Source organism: Chrysemys picta, chromosome 11 (assembly GCF_011386835.1).
Source record: "Chrysemys picta bellii isolate R12L10 chromosome 11, ASM1138683v2, whole genome shotgun sequence".
Taxonomy (NCBI): domain Eukaryota; kingdom Metazoa; phylum Chordata; order Testudines; family Emydidae; genus Chrysemys; species Chrysemys picta.
In genome coordinates, this window is record NC_088801.1 from 11,830,806 (window position 1) to 11,853,720 (window position 22,915).

The 22,915-nt window shown below is 40.9% G+C and overlaps 1 protein-coding gene across 2 annotated transcripts; it reads left to right on the forward strand.

Moving 5' to 3' along the window:
- The first annotated feature begins 1,959 nt into the window (after positions 1–1,959).
- LOC101948326 (tetraspanin-7-like) lies at positions 1,960–18,903 on the forward strand. 2 transcript variants are annotated; one of them, XM_005279897.2, is made up of 7 exons: positions 1,960–2,101; positions 4,300–4,488; positions 9,487–9,561; positions 11,552–11,647; positions 12,693–12,842; positions 15,014–15,097; positions 16,218–18,897. In XM_005279897.2, the coding sequence occupies exons 1-7, from the start codon at positions 2,027–2,029 to the stop codon at positions 16,281–16,283; spliced, it is 735 nt and encodes a 244-aa protein (XP_005279954.2). In that variant the 5' UTR covers positions 1,960–2,026; the 3' UTR covers positions 16,284–18,897. The 2 variants fall into 2 exon arrangements, with proteins under 2 accessions (XP_005279954.2, XP_065417589.1); XM_065561517.1 differs by lacking the exon at positions 1,960–2,101 and adding an exon at positions 3,881–4,040 and having other exon boundaries at positions 16,218–18,903.
- Positions 18,904–22,915: the final 4,012 nt, after the last annotated feature.

Consider the following 22,915-nt stretch of genomic DNA (forward strand, 5'->3'; position numbering starts at 1 on the left):
CTTCTGAGCTCAGGCTGGAGCCTGAGTTCTGGGATCCTCCCACGTCACAGGGATCTTGAGCGCAGGCTCCAGCCTGAGCCTGGAAGCCTACACAACAATGAATCAGCCCCACAGCCTGAGCGTCTAGTCGCTGTGTAGACTTACCCTTTGTCTGAAGTCCCAGGACTCTGCTGGAGCCTGCTTACTCCTAGCAGTCTCTGTTCTCCCTGACTATTTAAGTACTTATCCACAGAGGAACGGTCATGGGGCCAGAGAGAGAAGAGTGGAGTGAGAATGCTTCTGCAGTCCAGTGATTGGGGCACCATCTCAGAGTAGGAGACCCAGTCCCCCTATGCCGACCCCTCTTTCTTTATTTACTCTACAGTGGAACAACTTCAACAGGAGAGACTGAGAGCAGCCCCTATCAGAATATCCTATAGCTCAGTGCTTAGCTGACATCCCTGAGAGGTAGGAGACTCCTTGTTCAAATCCTTTCCTCCTCTGGTAGTGAGGGGGGGGGAATTAAACCTGGGTCTCCCACATCCCAGGTGAATGCTCTAACTACTGGGATAAAAATTAGTAGTAGGTGGGCTCCTCCTCCATGAGCCATTTTGTGTGGAGCGAGGCCAGTAGCTAACTCATTTCTGCAAGAAGCTGTTTAGGCAGCCTGTTCCTATTAGTGGATTTGCAAGCAGAGACAGGTGCCTTCCTGCAGTCTGGACTTAGCTACCTATCTCCATGAGAGGGGTGGACCTTAGGACACACCCCTCTGGTTGGCATTCTATTGGCTACCTGAGGTGGCTTCCTGCCTTGCAGGCTGCCTTTCGATGCTGGGGCGGCTCTATGTTTTTTGCCACCCTAAGCATGGCAGTCAGGCAGGCTTTGGCGGCATGCCTGCAGGCAGTCCGCAGATTCAGTGGGGTTTCTGTGGGTGATCTGCCGGTCCCACGGCTTCGGCGTACCCGCCGCCGAATTGCCACCAAAACCACGGGACAGGCAGACCTCCCGCAGGCATGCCGCCGAAGGCCTCCTGACTGCCACCCTCACAGCGACCAGCAGGCCGCGCCACCCCAGCTTGCCACCCCGGGCATGCGCTTGCTGCCTGGCACCACCCCCTGTTTTGATGGATCACAGTCTAAGGTGTCTATCAATCCTATTGATTATATAGGAAGCCTAGGCACCTAACTTAGCTTTGAGGATCTCAGTGTTGTTCCTGTGATTTTCTCGGCACCTAAAAGGTAGGTGCTGTGACACTGAGCATTGCAATGCCTAAGTCCCTTCATAGATCTTGTCCATAAACCAAAGTTTTCAAAAATAGCTACTGTGTGTTCCTCATTTTGTGGGTGCTGAACTTGAAATCCTGGGAATTGATTTGCAGAAGTGCAAAATAATTTCCTTTCAGGCTTTGATGGATTTCATTTAGATTAGACTCACCCTGTTTCATGCTTCTTTGCTCCCTCTACTGACACTGCAGCAACAGCCACATCACAAACTCTTCCCAGAACTCTGTTTGAATCACTGATGACACTGTTGTACCAGCAAGACAGTGAAATAAAATGAAACTTGCTGGCTTCTGCTTTATCACAACTGCAGGTCCAAATCCATATTTTCCTAAAGGAAATAGACCAGCTGGTTAAAAACATATTATTTTCAGGTTTCTAGAAGGCATCACAGATTGTAGAAAGACAGAAACAATGTAAATACTTCCCATTGCACTTCTGATTGCTGGGAACCCATTTTGCCTTTTGTATGTAGCTAGTACATAAGGGCAAATTCTGATACCCTTTCTCCCCATATGTAGGTATTCCTTGAGTATTCCCATTGGAATCAATGGGGGTACTGAAAGAGTAAGGTACTACTCAATAGGTGAATAAGCACGTCAGAATGTGGTCCTTAACAATTACACCTGTGGATCTTTAATCTAATTGAAATTTGCCAATAAGAGCAGAACTAGATTTAAATTGCTGACAAGGGTGGCAATTACAAACCCATATCAGAAACATTATTTCTTTCTCTAGTAGGAATCGTCTAGTGGTTAGCTGGCAAGATGAGGAAGATAGATTCTAGCAATAAGCTAATATTAATTAAAGTTTTCTTATATTTTATTGATTTGTTTTATTGGGTAAGATTTTTACTATCTTTTGACTTATCTCTTGTTTAATCCTGTTTGGATCTTAATTAACTTTTTTAAAAAACTTCTTGTCATCTGAAAAATTATATTTATCACACTAATGAATTCAATGAAAAATATAACTGTTTATGTATACCTTTTAGTTTGATAATGATCTATAACTCCTAGATGAATGTTAACATGTATCATATGACTAGAGATTAATTTTGAAATGTGTAATAGGAAATGCTAATCAAGTCTTAATGGCTTTTCTAATACTATGTAGTCATTTGTTGGGTTTTTGTTGTTGTGTGGGTTGTTTTTGTTGTTTGTTTTTATTATTGTATTGGGTAAGTATAGTGCTATGTAACTCTGTGTTTGTGGATGTATGTATGTTTCAATTTCTCTTAGTGTGTGTATATATAGTAATGATACAAAGTACTATATTTTTATAATAGTGATGCTATAGCATTAGGGTGATTCACTCTAGCAAAGATATATATATATATATATATATATAAACTAGTGTCTGTTGTAAGATATGTTGTAGGTGATGTGATATGCTGGGTTGGTTGGTTGGTTGTTTTTAATTAATGCTTGTCTAGGATAATTCTTCTAGGTTTTTTATCCTCCAGCAGTTTGTTGGTAAATGACTGGCTTCCACAAGTTGTATCAACTCTTAACCTGATTTTAAGAGGATTCAAGACTACTAGGAAGGCACTTTTTTCCTTTACGAGGCCTGGTGGAAAATGAAGCTGATTTATTTTAAACTGCATATTAAAGCTTGACCTGCTTATTTCCCAAGAGTTGAGTTTGACTGGCAAACAGTATTTGGAAGTCTTGTTTTGGTTTGTGTAACTAACTAGTTATTAATGTGAAAAACTAATCTCTCTACAGAGAAAGCAGTTAATCACACACGAACTTTAAACAGCAACATTCTGGAGGAGGTTTTCTGACAAGTATAAAGAAAGATACTATGTTACCATAGCCTTACATATAAACCTAATTATTTTTTTTAAATAGAAATCTTTGTTAGATACAAGTCTGGTTTTATGCTGAGAAAGGAGAACCTAATCAGCTATTGTGTGTGTCAAGTGTAGATATTCTTAAGTCTTGTTCTCTCTTTCCCCCTCTTAGACTGTAAGGGACTCCCTCCCAGATCTGTTTACAAGTGTTTCTTTCTTGGTTGGAGGGATCCTGTATATAATAGGAGCCATTTCCCTATCCCTTTCCTAACCTACACTCCTTCCCTCCTTTAACTAAAATGGGGGAGATGGGAGTTACTCACTACTTTAGAACAACTGATGTCAAAAGTCCAACTCTTGTGGCAGCTCACTTTGTCAGTAACCACTGCTGACTCTACCAATTTTGCTTAGAGAGAGGGTGACCAGATGTCCTCTTTTTAAATAGAAAGTCCCAGTTTTTGGGACTCTCTTTTATATATTTATATATATATATATATATATATATATATATATATATATATAGGTGCCTATTACCCCCTCAGCTCCTGTCCCATTATTTCACAGTTGTTATCTGGTCACACTACTTAGAGTCATCTCACAACAAGTCTTGTTCTGTCCATTCCCATATACTTGAGAGAGGCAATGGAATGTCTTCACTGTAGAGTTAACTTGAGTGTTGCCCCAATACAAGCCCATCCCCCCACAAGAATCCTTGAGTGTGATGATGGTGGCTTAAATTGAATTAGCTAGCCCCAGAAACAGTACAGGCTACAGCTGGAGTTAACCCAACTCATCAGCTGCTAACACAACAGCAATGCAGCTCAGGTGTTTTCGCAGTTTGGCTGCTCTCACTCAAGCTAGGGTAGTCAAGAGGAGTTGACTCTACGTTGAAGGTGTAGACAGACCTAGCCAGAAGTAGACTTGGATGCCCTGTCTTTTCCTCCCCCACCCTCCGAAGTCCATGGAAGACTCAACTTGCTATTATGGTATGCTTGGAGATGGGTGTAATTGTCACTGTAGTTTCCAGCTGTACTATTGCCTTGAACAAATAGCATGATGTTCCATTGTGCTAAATATGAGATAGCAACAAGTAAAATCTCTTCAAAGAGGATTCTTATATTCTAGTCTCTTCAGTGGGCTGATGGCTATTAGGAGCTACATCTTGATAAAGGATCTTTGATCACTCAGATTGTTCCTATCTGACATACTTTAATGATACCTGCTCTCTCCCCCTACCCCTTCCAGGTTTCTGGGGTTATGCTCCTGTGCATAGGAGTCTCTGTCCAGATGAAACTCCATGACTCTTTCGCGGTAGTGAATGAAGCCTCATCTGGTGTCCCTGTGATTATCACCATTGTTGGTGGTGTGATCGTCTCCGTCTCAGCCTTTGGTGCAATTGCCATACTGAAATCCAATCATACGATGATCAAAGTGGTAAACAATCTCTAGCTTGATGTCTTGTCTATGTGAGCTCTAGAGTGTAAATTTTAGAGGTTAAAGAAATCTTCCTTAAGCAATAAGGGTGGTGGCAGCAATGGCTATATGTTGAGGGTGCCTTGCTGAACCCCACATACTAACTTCTGCACTGTCCACACCTGCCTTCTAACACTGATGCATCTGATGTTGGTTTACAAATCTCTGTAGAGTAAGGTTGTACTATGGGGTAAAGTGAAACAAGCTTTCATCTCCAATGTAACATGTTTGGGAACTGAATTGCCAGTGCTTATGAGTGTGAAAGGGCTAATTATTGGAGAACAAACATGTATATCCCTCATTCCAATTGCAGGGCTACCCAGATTCTGAGTTTTATATATAAAACTAATACTCCAGTCTCTGATCTGAGTGCAATTACTTTAGTGGGATGGGATAATGGCAAAAAGTTAGCTTCTAAAAGGCTGTAGCCAAACCTTTCAAATGTGAGCACTTAAAATGACTTGAGCAGTCTAATTTCCGGCACTAAATGAAAAACTTGATTTTTTTTTTTTTCAAAATTGCTGAGCATGTGCCTCTCCTGTTAACTTCAGTGGGATCTGTGTCTACCAGGCACTTAAATCCCAAATCCATATTTAGGCAAAGCTTCAGCATACTTGAGTTAAATCCTCTTATGTGGGGAAGCTTTTTTTTCCCATGCTCTGTGTTGATTCAGATGCTGCAGACATCTTTTTGCCATTGTTCCTGTAGCACAACTTTCCATTGAAACCAATGTGCAAAACAATCTGACAGTCACAAACAACTGAACAACACACACAGTGATCTGTACAGATGTTGCCCATTTATTTCAAGGGCTACTTTCGTAGTTAAAAAATCCTGTTGTCCATTACAAATATGAAAAGTACTAGGTTACCTCTTTCCTCCTTGCTCACTCTCTGCAAACTGGGTTTACCATCCTACAGCTCCTTTCCTGCCTGTTCTAGGGTCTCTCTTTCCACTAATCAGGAGCGCCGCCAGCTTTTCTGCCGCGCTAGGCTGAAATACCGCCGTGGTCGCTGCCCCCCAAATTGTAGCACCCTAGGCGACCGCCTAGGTCACCTAATGGGTTGCGCCGGCCCTGCCACTAATGCCACCAGGAGTTGAGAACATGTCTTAGAAGACAGGACTTTCGAAGTCCCCCAAATCAATAGAAGTAGCAGACCTATAGCTGTAGCCAAATCAGCTTCTGAAATAAACCTTCTTGTTTTGGAAAAAGCCAAATATCAGCTATGTAACTTATAGCTGTTACAAAGTTTTCATGTAACTAGTATTACATGTATCTTAAATTTTTCTTGAACAGTGTGTCTTAAGTACTAAGCACTGTAACAACTGGATGACCTGGCCAGCATATATAGGTCCTGACGCTAGGAGGAGAGATGCAGAGCCTTTGTGGGTTTGGGCCGTAAATACTCAAACTTCACTTAATCTGAAGGAAATCAGTGTTTGTTCGTGTGGTTTTTTTTTAATTTTACTATATTATTATTTTATTTTAAATGAGCATTCTCTGGGAAATGTGGCATGGAACTATGTGTCCTTGGACTCTATAGCAGATAATGGCATCTAGACGCCTGTGGCTAGTTTGTTAGCAAACTACTATGTTCTAAATATCTGACCACGCCAATGGGTAACCAAAGTAGCATCTTACTCCAATAAGAATTATAAATTGGCTGGCTGCAAAGGAGACTTTGGAATTAAGCAGGAAACAGAACCCCTCCTACTGGGGATATTTGTAAGGCAGGAAGGAAAGGGAGAGGTTGTAACACTTACATGCATAAAGCCACAAGAATAAAACCCAGACTCATATAATTCCTCCAAAAAATACCTGGTATTTTAGATGTTATCTGCTATTATGGCAGACTATACTGTAGTGCAAGCATCACCAGATTTGATCAGCCATGAGAGAGTATAGGAATGCATTAATTATTTCATTTAATTACCATTCTCTGACAGAAGTGAGTGGGAACAACCAAAATCTTCAGTGACCTGTTAGAGTAACTATTCTAAAAACTAAAAATCTACAAAACCATAACCATCCAAATATGTAACTAATACATTTACTACACATTCAGGTTAAGACATACTAGCATGAGATCAACCTTAATCCTCCTGACCCAAGAAACTTACCTCCTTACACTCTATTAATGCAACTACTTCAAAAGATAGGCTTCCTCTGCCAATCTCTAGGGCAGTGACTGATTTGACCAGACCATCTTCTAGTCTCTGCAAAAGTTTGAGTCTTACAGCACCTCTCTGAATTAGATCTAGTTCGGTCACCACTTCACAGATGGGTAAACTTGTTGCTTTTCTGTCTCAGTGCCACAACAGGAACCTAAGTATGAGAGTGGGTTAAGTGAGACTAATTGGATTCACAAAGCAGCCCAGGAGACATGCCTGATGGCAAAATAATGTCTTTCCTAGTTAGCTTAATGTGGCTTCTCCTGCTGTCTTGTGTATCTGCATTTAAGTGAACGCTATTAGTGTCTCTTGGAAGATGTGGCCAAATCCCAACAGCAACTGTATTCTGTCTAAATTTCCACTGCACTTGCACTTGGCTGCAACAGCCTTCACAAAGAACCATGTAAAATAGCACTTTGAAAGGTGCCCAGAATTAACTTCAATGGGAGCAGAATTAGGACAGCACTGACAGTTGCTGAAAATGTCATCTGTAGTGTTTTAAGAGCACACAGCTGTCCTTGTCTTAGCGATGGCTGCGTGTCAGTACAGTAGATTAAGTGATAGAGGGCCAAATCTTGAGGCCTTGATTCAAGCAAACTCCCATCACCTTCAGAATAGCTCAACTTCTGATGTGTTTAGGATCCTTTGAGGGTGCAAGTTGCCATGAAACCATAGAAATAGAAGACTGGACGGGATCTTGGAAGGTCATTTGGTCCACCTACTTTCCCTCCCCTGTGCTCTTCCTCCTCTTCCCCCAGGCAGGACCAAGCATACCTAGACCATCCCTGACAAATGTTTGCCTAACCTGTTTTGAAAAACCTCCTCTGATGGGGATTCCACAACCTCCCTTGGCAGCCTATTCCAGAACTTAACTACCTGTACAGTTAGAAAGGTTTTCCCTAATATCTAAGGTAAATCTCTCTTGCCACAGATTATGCCCATTACTACTTGTCCTACTACTTCAGTGGACATGGAGAACAATTGAACACAGTCCTTTGGATAAGTTTTCAAATATATTAAGAGCTGTTATAAGGTCCATGCTTGGTCTCCTTTTCTCAAGACAAAACGTGCCCAGTTTTATTTCACCTTTCCTCATAGGTCAGTTTTTCAAAACCTTTTATCATTTTTGTTGCTCTCCTCTGGACTCTCCAATTTGTTCACATCTATCTTAAAGCATGGTGCCCAAAACTGGACACAGTACTCCAGTTGAGGCCTTACTGGTGCCAAGTAGAGCAGAACAATAACCTCCAACGTCTGTCTTATGACACTCCTGTTAATACAGTCCAGAATATTAGCCTTTTTTGCAATTGCATATCACTTGTTCACTTGAATTCCGTAATGACCAGATCCTTTTCTGCAGTACTCTTGCCTAGCTAATTATTCCCCATTTTGTGGTTGTGCTGTTTGTTTTCTCCTTCCTAAGTGTTGTACTTTGCACTTGACTATATATTGATTCTCCAAATTGTCAAGGTCACTTTGAATTCTAATCCTGTCCTCCAAAGTGCTTACCCCTGCCTCCTCAAACTTGGTGTCCTCTGCAAATCTTCAGCATACTCTCCACTCCATTATCAGTCATTAATGAAAATATTAAACAGTACTGGACCCAGAATGGGACTCCACTTGATCCGTCCTTCTAATCTGACAGACAACCATTGATAACTACTGAGTATGGCTTTTCAACTAGTTGTTCACTCACCTTATAGTCATCTCATTTGGACCATATTTCCCTAGTTTTCTTAGGAGTGTCATGTGGGACTCTGTCAAAAGCTTTATTAAAATCCAGATAAATCCAATCTACAGCTTTCCCCTAACCATTAGGCCAGTAACCCTGTCAAAGAAGGAAATTAGGCCAGTTTGGCATGATTTGTTTTTGAAAAATCCCTGTTGGCTTTTCCTCTACAATTCTACTATCCTCTAGGTGCTCACAATTTTTTGTGTTTTAATAACTTGTTCCGGTATCTTTCTAGATATGGAAGTTAGTCTGACTAGTCTAATTCCCCAAGTCCTCTCTGTTCCCCTTTTTAAAGATAGGTACTATGTTTCTCCTTCTCCAGTCCTCTGAGACCTCACCCATCCTCAATACATTGTCAAAGATAATCGCTAATGGTTCTGAGATTGCTTTAGCTAGTTCCTTAAGTATCCTTGGGTGAAGCCCTGCCAAGTTGAATACATCTATCCTACCTAAATATTCTTTACCCTATTTTCTTCATATTGGGCTTGGTCCTTCTCCTTTTTAGTGAAGGCTGAACACATACAGTGCAGTCCTCTAAGGCCACCTAGTAACTTAAAATATTGCCTGTCATATCCCACAAAACTTAATTGCAGTTGAGACAGAAATCTGACTGTAGACAATTACACACTCCCCAGAATATTTGCTGAGTTGCACTAACTATAGCAGCTCTTAACAATTCTGGGCTGACACAATCTTTCTGCATGTGTTCAAGCACCCTCAACCTGGCTACTCGTGACTGTGACTGACTGACTTGCATCTTATTTTTTTGTCATCATCTATTACTGCCAGAAGTGACTTGGCCATAATGGATGCACAGTGTACTGGCCCCTTAGGCTTACATTTCCCATGGCAGATCTTCCAATTTTTATATACATTTAAAATTGAACTATGGGACGATGTGAGGAAAAATAAAACCAAAGTAAAGGTGCCAGTGCCTCTTGATATAGTATATGTAACACTGACTAGTGATGTGTTTGGTTGGCTTAATCTAAAACAAGAGTGCACTAACTGTGCATTGTGGGAAGATGAATGTTACCTGAAATTACTGTTGTTAGTTCACAGGCATGCTGCTGATTATCTTCTTGATTGAAATCCTAGTTGGCATCTCTGCCTATGCTTACAGAGGGAAGGTAGGTGTGTGGAAACTTAAAGTATGTGTAGTGATAATAAATGCCATGCTTTCTTAATGTGAGAGGTTTCAAGTACAAGGTTCTTTCCAGGAACCCTCGCTGGCATCACACATTTCTTTGCTTAAAGTGTATTTATGGTTAAGAAGTTCCTCTATAAAAAGCCACACTAATTGCTCAACAAAACTCTAAGTAACTTGCTCAGTTGAGTGACTCTACTTGTTAGCACTGAATTTTACTCCATACAGCAACATTACTATAGTTTAATTCCAAGTGTAGAATATCTGTTACTAGAGATCCATGAAATCACAGCTACACTTCTGGATTCTAGGTTGCATTTTATTGGGGCAGATGGACTGTCAACTGAGCAGATTTGCTCCGTTGGAGATGGAGCAGCAACCTATGGAACCACAAGTCTCTCTTTTAAAATATAACCACGTGCTGAAGTATCTACATGAAAGCTTTGCATATGAGGTTGATGCTTCTGAACCAGTAGCCACCATTGCTACCAGGGAAGTAGGGACTCAAAGAATTAGCATAATAACTTGCAGGACAGCTCCACAGATTTCTCCGACAAAGCTTCATAGTTAAAATTGGCCTGAAAACCTAGTTGGGTTGGGTGGCAGCATGCTAGACTGCCAGTAATTGGTGTTCGCATAGGTTGCAGGTGGGAGAGTGGAGATGGGTACACCTAGAACTTCACGCCTTGGCCCATTGGAAGCTATAAAACAGCTTGACGAAAAACCTCTCTCTAAAGGGAGGTCAAAGGGAGCACTGGTACTCAAGGTAACCAAATACTATGACTATAGCATGCAGTTGGCTCTTTACTGAGTGGGGCAGGAGGGAGATGAGCAAATGCAAAGGTGTAGAAATAGAATTATTGCTTCGTATATGTCTATATTGGCAGAATTCTAATTCTTTCCTAAAAACTCAACTAGGTTTTCCTTATGGGTGGAAGTGAGGGTGATCTTAACATCTGATCTCCAGTATTAACTAGAATTGGTATTCCCTAGAGTTATATTGATAATCTGAAACTAATGGTAAAGGTCGCATCTTCTGCCAAAAAATTTTTTACACTTAGTTTAACATCATAATTGTAAGTCCAAAATCACCACTGCTATTTCTAAATGCAAAATAGAATCTGGGAGAAGGCAGTATGAAAAAATATATATTTTGGCTGTATTAGTGCAGCAGTCAAGTTGCCAGAACTCATTACGGGCTTGAGCAAAACCAGAAGCCTTAAAAGGAACAATGCTCCCATATCTAAATCTGGCTGGAAATGTTTTCAAACTGCATAAACCACATAATGTTAACTGTAATACTGATGGCTACTATTCTTCCAGTAGCTTAAGAATTGTCCTAGTTAGGGAAACGACAATGCTCAATAGCATCTCTGAACCAGAGCTTGGAGGTGCTCAATGAACCAACTGCTGAGAATGGGGTACAAAGAGACTAGTCCACAGAAGGCCTCACTACTAGCAGAAATTGAATCTGTGCTACATAATGGTCCAAAATGCATATAATGGTCTCTGCCATCACTAATGTCTTGTGTAGAGCAATAACAAGCATTTAGGGGTAGGGGTGTGTGTGTGTGTGCGCGCACACACACACACACACTGGAGAAATTTATTAAATAAGTTATTTTTTTTGGCTTGGGACTTGCACTTAAATATGGCTAACAGCTAGACATCCCTGTCTCTGCATTAATAGTTCAATTTAATGTCTGTTCTTGAAATTTGAATGTGAAAGGTTCCAAATGCAAATATTGTGTTTGATACAAGGTCTCCTAGTGAGTTTTCAAAGATCACTTATTCTTTAATACCCCTTCTAGTTAATGTTGCTATTTTTGTGGTGAAAACACATTGCCAGAAATAGCACCCTATGTGGGTCCAGTACTTCCATGATTCTCTGGAGGAGAATGCAGTGTGCAGGAACTAGTCCACCATTACATATCCTCTGTATGCATACATAACCAATTCTACTTTACTTACAGCTGCATGATAACCTATTGAGAAGCTTCCTGAAGACTCTTGACAAATATAACAGAGAATCCCAAGTAACCAAAGGAGTAGACCACCTACAGGAGAATGTAAGTGATCTCTCCTATGCTACAATGAATAGAGGAATTCACTATAACTCAGTTTGTATTGTATTCCTTTGAGGGCACATAAAAATGGAGTCTGTCACTTTTGAGGAGGTCTCCATCTTTCTCTTAACCTAAACTCCAAAAATTTGCTCTGCTTATCCCCTTCATAAGAGACCTATATCTTGCTTTGGTTAGTCTGTTACTGAAATTTAAGTATAGAATCTGCTTCTGCTCAAACTATGAAGTGATCCTACTTGTTTTATTCAGCTTCTTGGGGCTGGTACAACTGCATTAGAAATGTGTAATCAAGCTGTAATAAAAGAATGAGGTAGGAGAGTTCTTTTCCCCCAGGAGATCACAAAGCAAAATGACTTGACTAACTGAAATCATAATTAAAAAGAATGCTCTTCATATCTAGAACATGTCTATTCTTCTTTAACCAAAATTAGACTTGCAGGCTAGAGGCACTCTTAACCTTGCTTCCTCCAGAAGGGTTAGAAAACAAGCCTAGGCTTGAGGTTTAACAAACTGAACTAATGTGTGTTCAGACCAATAGCATATGAAATCTAACATCTTTGCCTCATGTTGGCAAGAATCTGAACTCTCTCATGAATGATGATCAATTATAACTGCAATAACCTATAGAGCTCTCTAAATGAAGATCTAGTCAAAAGAAACATGCTAAAATTTGTTAGGTTATTTTGCAATGAATAATTCAACCAGGCATAAAAAGGGCATTCCACAAAGCTAAAAACTCAAAGAGGAGGCAAGCAATGGCTTCTAACAAACTCTTTGAATAAGTCTCACTTAACAACGTGACCAGGTCTATGTGTGCTAGAACTGGGAAGCAGGCCACTTACATGGATCAGCTGGAAGGTAACTTGGCATCCTAGGACTGTCTGCTGCTATTGTAATAATCGGAACAGCTTTGGGAGTCCTCCTAAGAGAGCTCTGCTTTGGGCTCTGGGTGCTACAAAAATCACTGTAGAAGAAATATTTTTGCTTAAAATTCCACTATTTCACTTATTTAAACTGTTGTTCGTTTCAGTTCCAATGCTGTGGTGCTCAGAATTACACTGACTGGTTCAATACTACATTTGGATCTCTCAATTCAGCTGTTCCAAATAGCTGCTGCAAGATTATAACGAAAAGTTGTGGCATGAATCTAAGCAACGATGCTGCTAACATTAACCAACAGGTATCTTAACTACTCCTAAGCTCTAGCAACCAATTCTCTTACTAGGTAGCATGTGATGCCAACCTGTCAGAGTGCTCCTGTAGCCTTCATTGGGGAGACTTTAAATTACTAAAACTATGGCCTACAACCTCTGTCTATAATGCAGCTGGCTGTTTCAGAAGAACCGGTAAGCATTCTTTTAGAACAAACCTGTCTAAGGCATCTGTATTACCCTCATTACTGTAGTACCTCTCAATCTTAATATAGTTATCTTCTGTTCACTTCTGTGAAGTAGGAAATTACCACTATCTCCATTTAACAGATTTGGAGGGGGGGGGGGGGGAAGACTGCAGCACAGAGAAAGTAACTTTAACAAAAATATATGGGGATATACCTGTCTCATAGAATTAGAAGGGACCCTGAAAGGTCATTGAGTCCAGCTCCCTGCCTTCACTAGCAGGACCAAGTACTGATTTTGCCCCAGATCCCTAAGTGGCCCCCTCAAGGATTGAACTCACAACCCTGGGTTTAGCAGGCCAATGCTCAAACCACTGAGCTCAAGACCACACAGGAAAGCTGTGGCAGGGGCCAGGGAATTGAATCCAGACCTCCCAAGTCCCAATCTAGCACCCTAAGCACGGAACAGTCTTCCCCCTTCTTTAAAGCGAGAAAGGTCCAGAAGTATATATCCATGGCTGAAAGTGCAAGAGGTGAACTTGTCTAAAAAGGCGACACGATAACATTTGTTCTCTTAGTACCAATATGATAAAAGTAGAATAAAAATAACATTTAGGCTTTCTGTTCCTGTTAAGTTCAGACAGAATTGCTCAAGTAACCTTATTAGAGGTTGAGGGATCCATGTTATCAGTGAAATGACTGATGCTCATTTGCTCCCCTCATCCAGCCTTCTATAGGGGAGGTATAGTATCTTGCTTCACAACTAAACTGACCATCAGAATTTCTAAATCTAGCCAAAGAAATTCTTCACACCAAATATATCCCTCACTTTTCAGCACTAGCCTATCTTAGAAGGCTGAAATATGCATGGAGGAACATAAGAACGGCCGTACCGGGTCAGACCAAAGGTCCATCTAGCCCAGTATCCTGTCTACCGACAGTGGCCAATGCCAGGGGCCCCAGAGGGAGTGGACCAACAGGCAATGATCAAGTGATCTCTCTCTGACAAACAGAGGCTAGGGCCACCATTCCTTACCCATCCTGGCTAATAGCCACTAAGGGACTTAACCACCATAAAGCCAGCATGATGTGATTTGAAGCAGCTAACAGAGAACAATCAGCAAAATCACTTGTGTGCCGAGTGGGCTTGGAAAGCTTTGCTGGATTGCAATGGCATTTGGTTCTGCCTACTGTAATGCTTGAATGTACTGGTGAACTACCTATAATTAAAGCTACCCTTAACTGAGTCAGTTGGACCTTTTCTAATTTGGCTTCACCTTGTCTTCTCCACTATCTCTTTGACTAGGTAGTTATAAAAACTGCATGGTGGAAGGAAACGCATAGTTATGGAAAAACTATTTTCAGTAGGGGCCACCAGTCTCTCAAAATCCCTATTCCTCCTCCTATGCCTGAAGTTCTTTTGCTACCCATTGTTTGTACTTTGGCATTTGCCCTGTGCTTAGAGTCCACCCATCTTGCATGTCTGTTCATGCTACTGCTTCTGTTTTGCTAATCCAAACATGGGCTTTTGGCTGTAGGACCTTAAGCACCGCAGAGATCACCCTCTGACTCTTTTTTTTTTTTTTTTTTTTTTTTTTTTTTCTTCCCCACTCCACCCCCTAGCTTTGAGTCTTTCTTTTCTAACTATGCAATAATTCTCACCTTAACCATTATGTAGTTCCTTGAACAGTAGTACATTCTCAGCCATAAGAATTTATATGTTTGAAATTGCAGCCTTATTAATTACTGTGTTTAATTTTTGTCTCTTGCAAGCCAGCTTTTCTTTGATAAATATCATTAACAAAACTTGATCAGCTACAATTGCAACAAAGTTTGGGTTATCTCTTATGGATGGTACTATTTGGCTGCTGTACCCATTGTAATAGATCTTTCAAAAAGGGGTACCATATTTATATGCAGTTCACTTTCTACTCTTTTATAGTACTGGATTCCAATGTACGTGCCAGATGCAGTAATTAGCAAACATTTTTCTCTCCCCCCTCCCCCCCCCCCAGGGATGCATTCAAAAGCTGAAGAAGTGGACTGAAGAACATATTGCTCTTATTGGAGGGGTTTGCATAAGTGTTGGATTTGCACAGGTAAACATTGTGTAGTGCCTGTCTTGTGTTCAAACTGCAGGTGGTGGTCCTCATGCAAATGAAACATGGGAAGAAGTACAAGGTTCAATATCTGAAATACTGAAGTGGAATAAACTAAATGGATTTAAATTAGCATAAAGCAACAGAGGGTCCTGTGGCACCTTTGAGACTAACAGAAGTATTGGGAGCATAAGCTTTCGTGGGTAAGAACCTCACTTCTTAGCAGTTTCTCCTCCCTTGGTGTTCACACCTCAACTGCTAGCAGAGCACCTCACCCTCCCTGATTGAACTAACCTCGTTATCTCCACACTGATTTATACCTGCCTCTGGAGATTTCCATTACTTGCATCTGAAGAAGTGAGGTTCTTTCGTGGGTAAGAACCTCACTTCTTCAGATGCAAGTAATGGAAATCTCCAGAGGCAGGTATAAATCAGTGTGGAGATAACGAGGTTAGTTCAATCAGGGAGGGTGAGGTGCTCTGCTAGCAGTTGAGGTGTGAACACCAAGGGAGGAGAAACTGCTAAGAAGTGAGGTTCTTACCCACGAAAGCTTATGCTCCCAATACTTCTGTTAGTCTCAAAGGTGCCACAGGACCCTCTGTTGCTTTTTACAGATTCAGACTAACACGGCTACCCCTCTGATAATTAAATTAATATGTAAATTACTGGATAGTAAATGATTTAACCCTGTGAAAGAAGCAACTCTCTTAAACTTGGTCCACTACACCCTTGCTTTGTGATTATGGACTGAGAAAGCACTGGTCATATTTTGACTAACGTGTGAAGAGCAGCAGTGCACTAGACAGCATGCACTAGACAACTTTGATTTAGCTGGTGTTGTCCCTGTTTTGAGCAGGGGGTTGGACTAGATGACCTCCTGGGGTCTTTTTCCAACCCTAATCTTCTATGATGCTATGTTAAATCTGCACAAATGTTCTAAGCATCAGTGCTATGGCAAAAAAGGATTTTTAGCTCAAGTAGTATTAGTGGATCCTGTCTGCAGTAAGATGGTATTTTCCTAACAAAGGATCCATTAAAATGTATGGGTAAACTGTTTAAAAACTACTTTTAAACACTAAGAAGGTTAAGCTTAATTTTTTTTTCCCTTCTCCCTCCTCAGTTACTTGGGATCTTATTTAGCTACATGCTACTGAGACTACTTAATGAAGATTATGTGAACTTGTGAGTCTTCAGAATGATTGTGCAACTTAATATATTAATTTTATGAGTTTCCTTACTTGCAGCTTTTGATCCTACTATGCTTAAAAAGCTATGCTGAATAAATTAAAATTGAACAATTAAAAGAATTACCTGTCTCATGAGATGCCATGGATATCTGTTGCAGTGCTAGCTTTCATGGTAGGAGGTGGTAGGTATCAACTGTAGAAGCTCAAAGTTCAATTGCCTTTACAAAATTAGAGTGACAGGGTGGAAAATTACCTGTCTTGTTCAGGAAAAACTTGTTGGTATTATAGCACATACGGGTAAAAGACATGCCTAACTGAGGGCTATTTCAATTTCTGTTACTCAAGTTATACTAGCTGTCCACAACTTCTTTATAAAACAGTAGAAGTCCAAAACAGACTGTAAGGAAAGAATTTTTTTGTTGATTTGGTGTTAGGAGGCCTGTGCATGCTTTTTTGCGCACACACATGCACACACAAACCAAACCAAACCCTTTCCCTGAGGATTGCTGCAGTGATAGTCTTGCCATGTACTAATGCATGTGAAGGAGGGAATTAAATTTAACTGCATGTGATTTGTCTAATACTACTATATCCCATAGTCAACTCTCCTCCGCTGCATATAACAATGAACAGTGGTGCCCTCAAAGTGAGGGGGAGACACTTTCACAGCTCAGCCATAGGAGCTTCTCTCTGCAATCCACAGGTACCATTGTCTCCCTTCAAAAATGCTACATCTACCTTAGGGAATTGGGATATCAAATTGATTAGTCTACCTTCTATGGGCAAAATAAAAGGATACTGTAAGTAAATACTATCTAAAACTGTTAACAATGACACTCTAGAAACCTCCAGCCAGTGAATTGCAGCATGTTTTATCACCTGTTTGCAAAGTGTTAACAAGACATTTTTTGAGGAAATTCACTTTCCAACCATACATTTTGCAAAAATGTATTGACCCATTCAACCTTTATAAAACCTGGCATATTGGAGGGTGTGTGTGTGTGTGTGTGTGTGTGATATATATATATATATATTACACTCTAGTAAGTCAGTAGGAGGAAAATGCTACATTTTGTTTTATATTCAACAGTTCCCAAACTTCCCATACCACTTTGCTTATGAAGTGCACAGTTAAATTGCTTGTAAATAGAATTTCTTGTGCTTGCTCTTCTGCCATCCGCCTTACTTTGAAATCTGAGTATGAACAATGTCTTGGAGGAATAAGAAGGCCAGGCCAAGTCTTAAAAGCATTCTGATTCACTGAAGTCACTATTTAGTCTAACTTCATTTCTCTTAAGTGGGAATGCCAATTGGCATCTCCTAGTCACTTTCTGCCCTCTCATGCCTTAATTACCAATCTGTTGTAATAACTTAAATAATCAAATCTCTATAAAACTGCTATGTAGCATAACCTAGAAAATATCTCAGTTGTGGAATGTGCCTTTTCATAATCTTACAGAATAACTCTTCAAAGTTGAAACTGGTGTGAATTTTGACTGTTAATCTCACTTTTGCCTCCCCCCCCCCCCCCCCCCCCAATGTAGGGACTATCACTCCCTTGTCTAAATCGTACCTAGAAAAGAATGCCTTCCAAAACTACTATTCTGTAGTCAGGTGAGAGAGCAGCAATAGACAGGACACATACCAGCTCCTAGAAAACTAGACACACCTTTTGAAAAGACAGAGTAATGCCTTGAGCCCCTACTAGAGATCAGGACCTAATCATACTGACACTTCGTGTTGTGAAGAGCTTACTTAAGCAGGGAAGGGAGATAACACAAGCAGAGTGATGTTTTTAATTGTGGCATTGATGCAACATTTGCAAACATTCTAATATTCTACATTTGGTCTACAGAATGCAGCCATATCAGCCTTATTAAAGCAAGGAGCTCAAATAAATAATTCCTATGACATTTCTTAACATAAGCAAGAGCTAGTAGTAAGGAATTGAGCATAGCCTCATTACACAATGCAGAATGCAGGTGCTAGGAAGCTAGGAACTATTTCTTAAAAGGATCTTAATCTGCCTTGCACGAGGCCCTCCAGTGCTTCACCCATTATTCTATGCTCCTGAGGAGGGAAGAAAGCAAATACCTATAAATAAACTTTGTTGATATCACTTCTGCATGGAAATCATGTGGCTGTGCAAGCTTATTGAAAAGGGACACAACCTTCTGCAATCATGATGAGAGAGCCCCAGAACCCTATTCCATTACCTATGTAGGCAGCTTACCTGTACGGAAGACTTTTCCATGCAGCCTCTGCAGCAGCCCACAATGTACTTACATGGTCCATTTGTTTGCAGTGGATTTTTTTTTTTTAATGCACCACAGTGTGGCGTCTTTGAGCACAAGAACCAAACTGATCAATTCTGTGCTCATCCTTTATGTAAACTTTAATTTTCAGTAAGGCTGGCAAGCGATTAAAAAAATTAATTGCAGTGTAAAAGCAATAGAATGATTTATTTAAATATTTTGATTTCTACATTTTAGAATATAGACTTCAACTAAAACACAAATATAAAGTAAGCACTATGCACTTTTTTTTTATTACAAATATTTGTACTGTAAAAAACAGTATTTTTCAGTTAGTCATACAAGTACGGTAATGCAATCTCTTTATCATGAAAGTTGAACTTACAAAGGTAGAATTATGTACAAAAAAATTGCACTCAAAAATAAAACACTGTAAAACTTCAGAGCCTACAAGTCCACTCAGTCCTGCTTCTTGTTCAGCCAGTCACTCAGAGAAACAAGTTTTACATTTGCAGGAGATAATGCTGCTCGCTTCTTGTTTACAATGTCACCTGAAAATGAGAACAGGTGTTTGCATAGCATTGTTGTAGCCTACATCGCAAGATATTTATGTGCCAGATGCGCTAAAGAGTCATATGTCCCTTCATGTTTCAACCACCTGACAAAAGGGAGAAAGGAGAGCAGCAGAATATGGATCCTGGACTTCAGAAAAGCAGATGTTGACTCCCTCAGAGAACTGAGGGGCAGGATCCCCTGGGAGGCTAATATGAGGGGGGAAGGAGTCCAGGAGAGCTGGCTGTATTTTAAAGAAGCCTTATTGAGGGCACAGGAACAAACCACCCTGATGTGTAGAAAGAATAGCAAATATCGCAGGTGATCACCTTGGCTTAACAGAGAAATCTTCGGTGAGCTTACAAAAAGTAGAAACTTGGACAGATGCGTAGGGAGCAGTATAAAAATATTGCTCAAGCATGCAGGGGTGTAATCAGGAAGGCCAAAGCACAATTGGGAGTTGTGGCTAGCAAGGGATGTGAAGGGTAACATGAAGGGTTTTTACGGGAATGTTAGCAACTAAGAGGTCGGGGGTCCTGTGGCACCTTTAAGACTAACAGAAGTATTGGAGCATAAGCTTTCGTGGGTAAAAACCTCACTTCTTGCATCTGAAGAAGTGAGGTTTCTACCCACGAAAGCTTATACTCCAATACTTCCGTTAGTCTTAAAGGTGCCCGAGGACCCTCTGTTGCTTTTTACAGATTCAGACTAACACGGCTATTCCTCTGATAAGAGGTCAGGGAAAGTGTGGGACCCTTAATGAATGGGGGAGGCAACCTCATGACAGATGTGGAAAAAGATGAAGTACTCAATGTTTTTTTTGCCTTGGTCTTCACAAACAAGGTTAGCTCCCAGACTGCTGCACTGGGCAACACAGTATGGAGAGGAGATGACCAGCCCTCAGTGTGAAAGAACAGGTTAAGGACTATTTAGAAAAGCTGGACATGCACAAGTCCATGGGGCCAGATCTAATGCAGCTGAGGGTGATGAGGGAGTTGGCTGATGTGATTGCAGAGCCATTGGCCATTATCTTTGAAAACTGGTGGTGAGTGGGGGAGGTCCCAGATGATTGGAAAAAGGCAAATATTGTGTCCATCTTTAAAAAACGGAAGGAGAATGTAGGGAACTACCAACTAGTCAGCCTCACTTCAGTCCCTGGAAAAATCATGGAGCAGATCCTCAAGGAAACCATTTTGAAGCACTTGGAAAGGAAGGTGATCAGGAACAGTCAACATGGATTCACCAAGAGCAAGTAATGCCTGACCAACCTGATTGCCTTCTATGATGAGATAACTGGCTCTATGGATATGGGGAAAGCAGTGGACCTGATATACCTTGACTTTAGCAAAGCTTTGGATATGGTCTCCCACCATATTCTTGCGAGCAAGATAAAAAAGTATGGATTGGATGAATGGACTATAAGGTGGATAGAAAGCTAGCTAGATCATTGGGCTGAACAGGTCGTGAGCAATAGCTTGATGTCGAGTTGGCAGCCAGTATCAAGCAGAGTGCCCCAGGGGTCTGTCCTGGGGCTGGTTTTGTTCAACATCTTTATTAATGATCTGGATGATGGGATGGACTGCACCCTCAACAACTTTGTGGATGACACTAAGCTGGGGGTGAGGTGGGGGGAGGTAGATACACTGGAGGATAGGGATAGGGTCCAGAATGACCTAGACAAATTGGAGGATTGGGTAAAAGAAATTTGATGAGGTTCAACAAGGACAAGTTACTCAGGACAGAAGAATCCCATGCACTGCTACAAGCTGGGGACCAACTGGCTAAGCAGCAGTTCTGCAAAAAAGGACCTGGGGATTACAGTGGATGAGAAGCTACATATGAGGCAACAGGGTGCCCTTGTTGCTAAGAAGGCTAATGGCATATTGGGCTGCATTAGTAGGAGCGCTGCCAGCAGATCGAGGGAATTCGGCACCAGTGAGGCCTCATCTGGAGTATTGTGTCCAGTTTTGAGCCCCTCCCTACAGAAAGGATGTAGACAAAGTGGAGAGAGTCCAGCGGAGCACAACAAAAATGATTAGGGGGCTGGGGCACATGACTTATGAGGAGAGGCTGAGGGAACTGGGCTTGTTTAGTCTGCAGAAGAGTGAGGGGGGATTTGATAGCAACGTTCAACTACCTGAAGGGGGGTTCCAAAGAGGATGGTCTCAAGATGCAGTGGGGGAGGGCTAGGTTGGATACTAGAAAAAACTATTTCACTAGGAGGATGTCAAGTATCAGAGGGGTAGCCGTGTTAGTCTGAATCTGTAAAAATCAAAAGAGGGTCCTGTGGCACCTTTGAGACTAACAGAAGTACTGGGAGCATAAGCTTTCGTGGGTAAGAACCTCACTTCTTCAGATGCAAGTCTTGCATCTGAAGAAGTGAGGTTCTTACCCACGAAAGCTTATGCTCCCAGTACTTCTGTTAGTCTCAAAGGTGCCACAGGACCCTCTGTTGCTTTTTACTAGGAGGGTGGTGAAGCACTGGAATGGGTTACCTAGGGAGGTGTGGAATCTCTATCCTTAGAGGTTTTTAAGGCCTGGCTTGACAAAGCCCTGGCTGGGATGATTTAGTTGGGGTTGGACCTGCTTTGAGTAGGGGCTTGGACTAGATGACCTCCTGAGGTCTCTTCTAACCCTAATCTTCTATGATAAAGAAACTGTACTATGGTACTTGTATGAGATTAATTATCATTTTTACTGTGCAAATATTTGTAATAAAAATTATATAAAGTGAGCACTGTACACTGTATTCAGTGTTTTAATTTAAATCAATATATTTGAAAATGTAGAAAAATAATAAATTGCAATTGGTATTCTAGTAAGTGTGATTAAAACTGATTAAGCACAATTAATTTTGAGTTAATTGCAAATTAACTGCAATTAAACAGCCCTAATTTTCACATTATGTCATGTCAAAGGGACAGTCAGAGATTAGTGAGCTCTCACCCTAATCCTATCAAAATTATCTGTTTTTCACCATGTGCAATCTAAAGATGAGGGTTAGAACTATCCTTCTGTTTTATGTAGACAGAGAGCACACCATCCCCCATCTCTGAGCGAGGCACAAGTCCTAGATTTAAGTTCAGATGTAAAAGATGCTCTACACCACCTATGAATGTACATGGCCTGATTCTTCACTACCTTCTTTACACCTTAGTCAGTGCCCCTGTCCAAACTGCTGTAAAGAGACTAGCAATCTGTGTCTAATCACTTATGCTTTGCAGAATGTATGTAAAATAGTGACTGAGTTTTGAGTTTTTTACACCTACTTGAACAATATAAGAGTTCAGACAGAAAGAGCTTGATTTTTCCACTATCTTCCCACCATGTGGACGGACACACAACCACCATGACAGTTGTCAGGGGTGAATGCAGATTGCTGTCTTCCACTCAATGTGTGAAGCTGCTGTCAAACCTGTTAGTCAACACGATTCATTGTTCTAAACTTCAATATTGATGTGGCTTATACCTCACATGCCACCTCAGGATCTCCCTCTCCATAAGGATGACTAAAATGTCTTCAGAAAGTCCTACTAGAAATAGTTAAGGAGACACTTGGAAAACTCAAACTGATCCAACCAAACACTGGTGTTTGATGTAGCCTACTAAGAGGCTTTTAGCCAACAAACTTACTGCACCACTGACTTATTTTTGAGAAGACAGATCTCTAGGGAGGCAGTAGGAAAATAGTTATTGCATTTGGTTTTCTCCAGTCCTCAAAAAAGAAAGTGATCCTGGCCATTACTGTACATTAACCAGTAATATAGTATCAGTAATAAACATGCTGATTAAGTCACTGCATTAATTATTTGTGGAACTAAGCA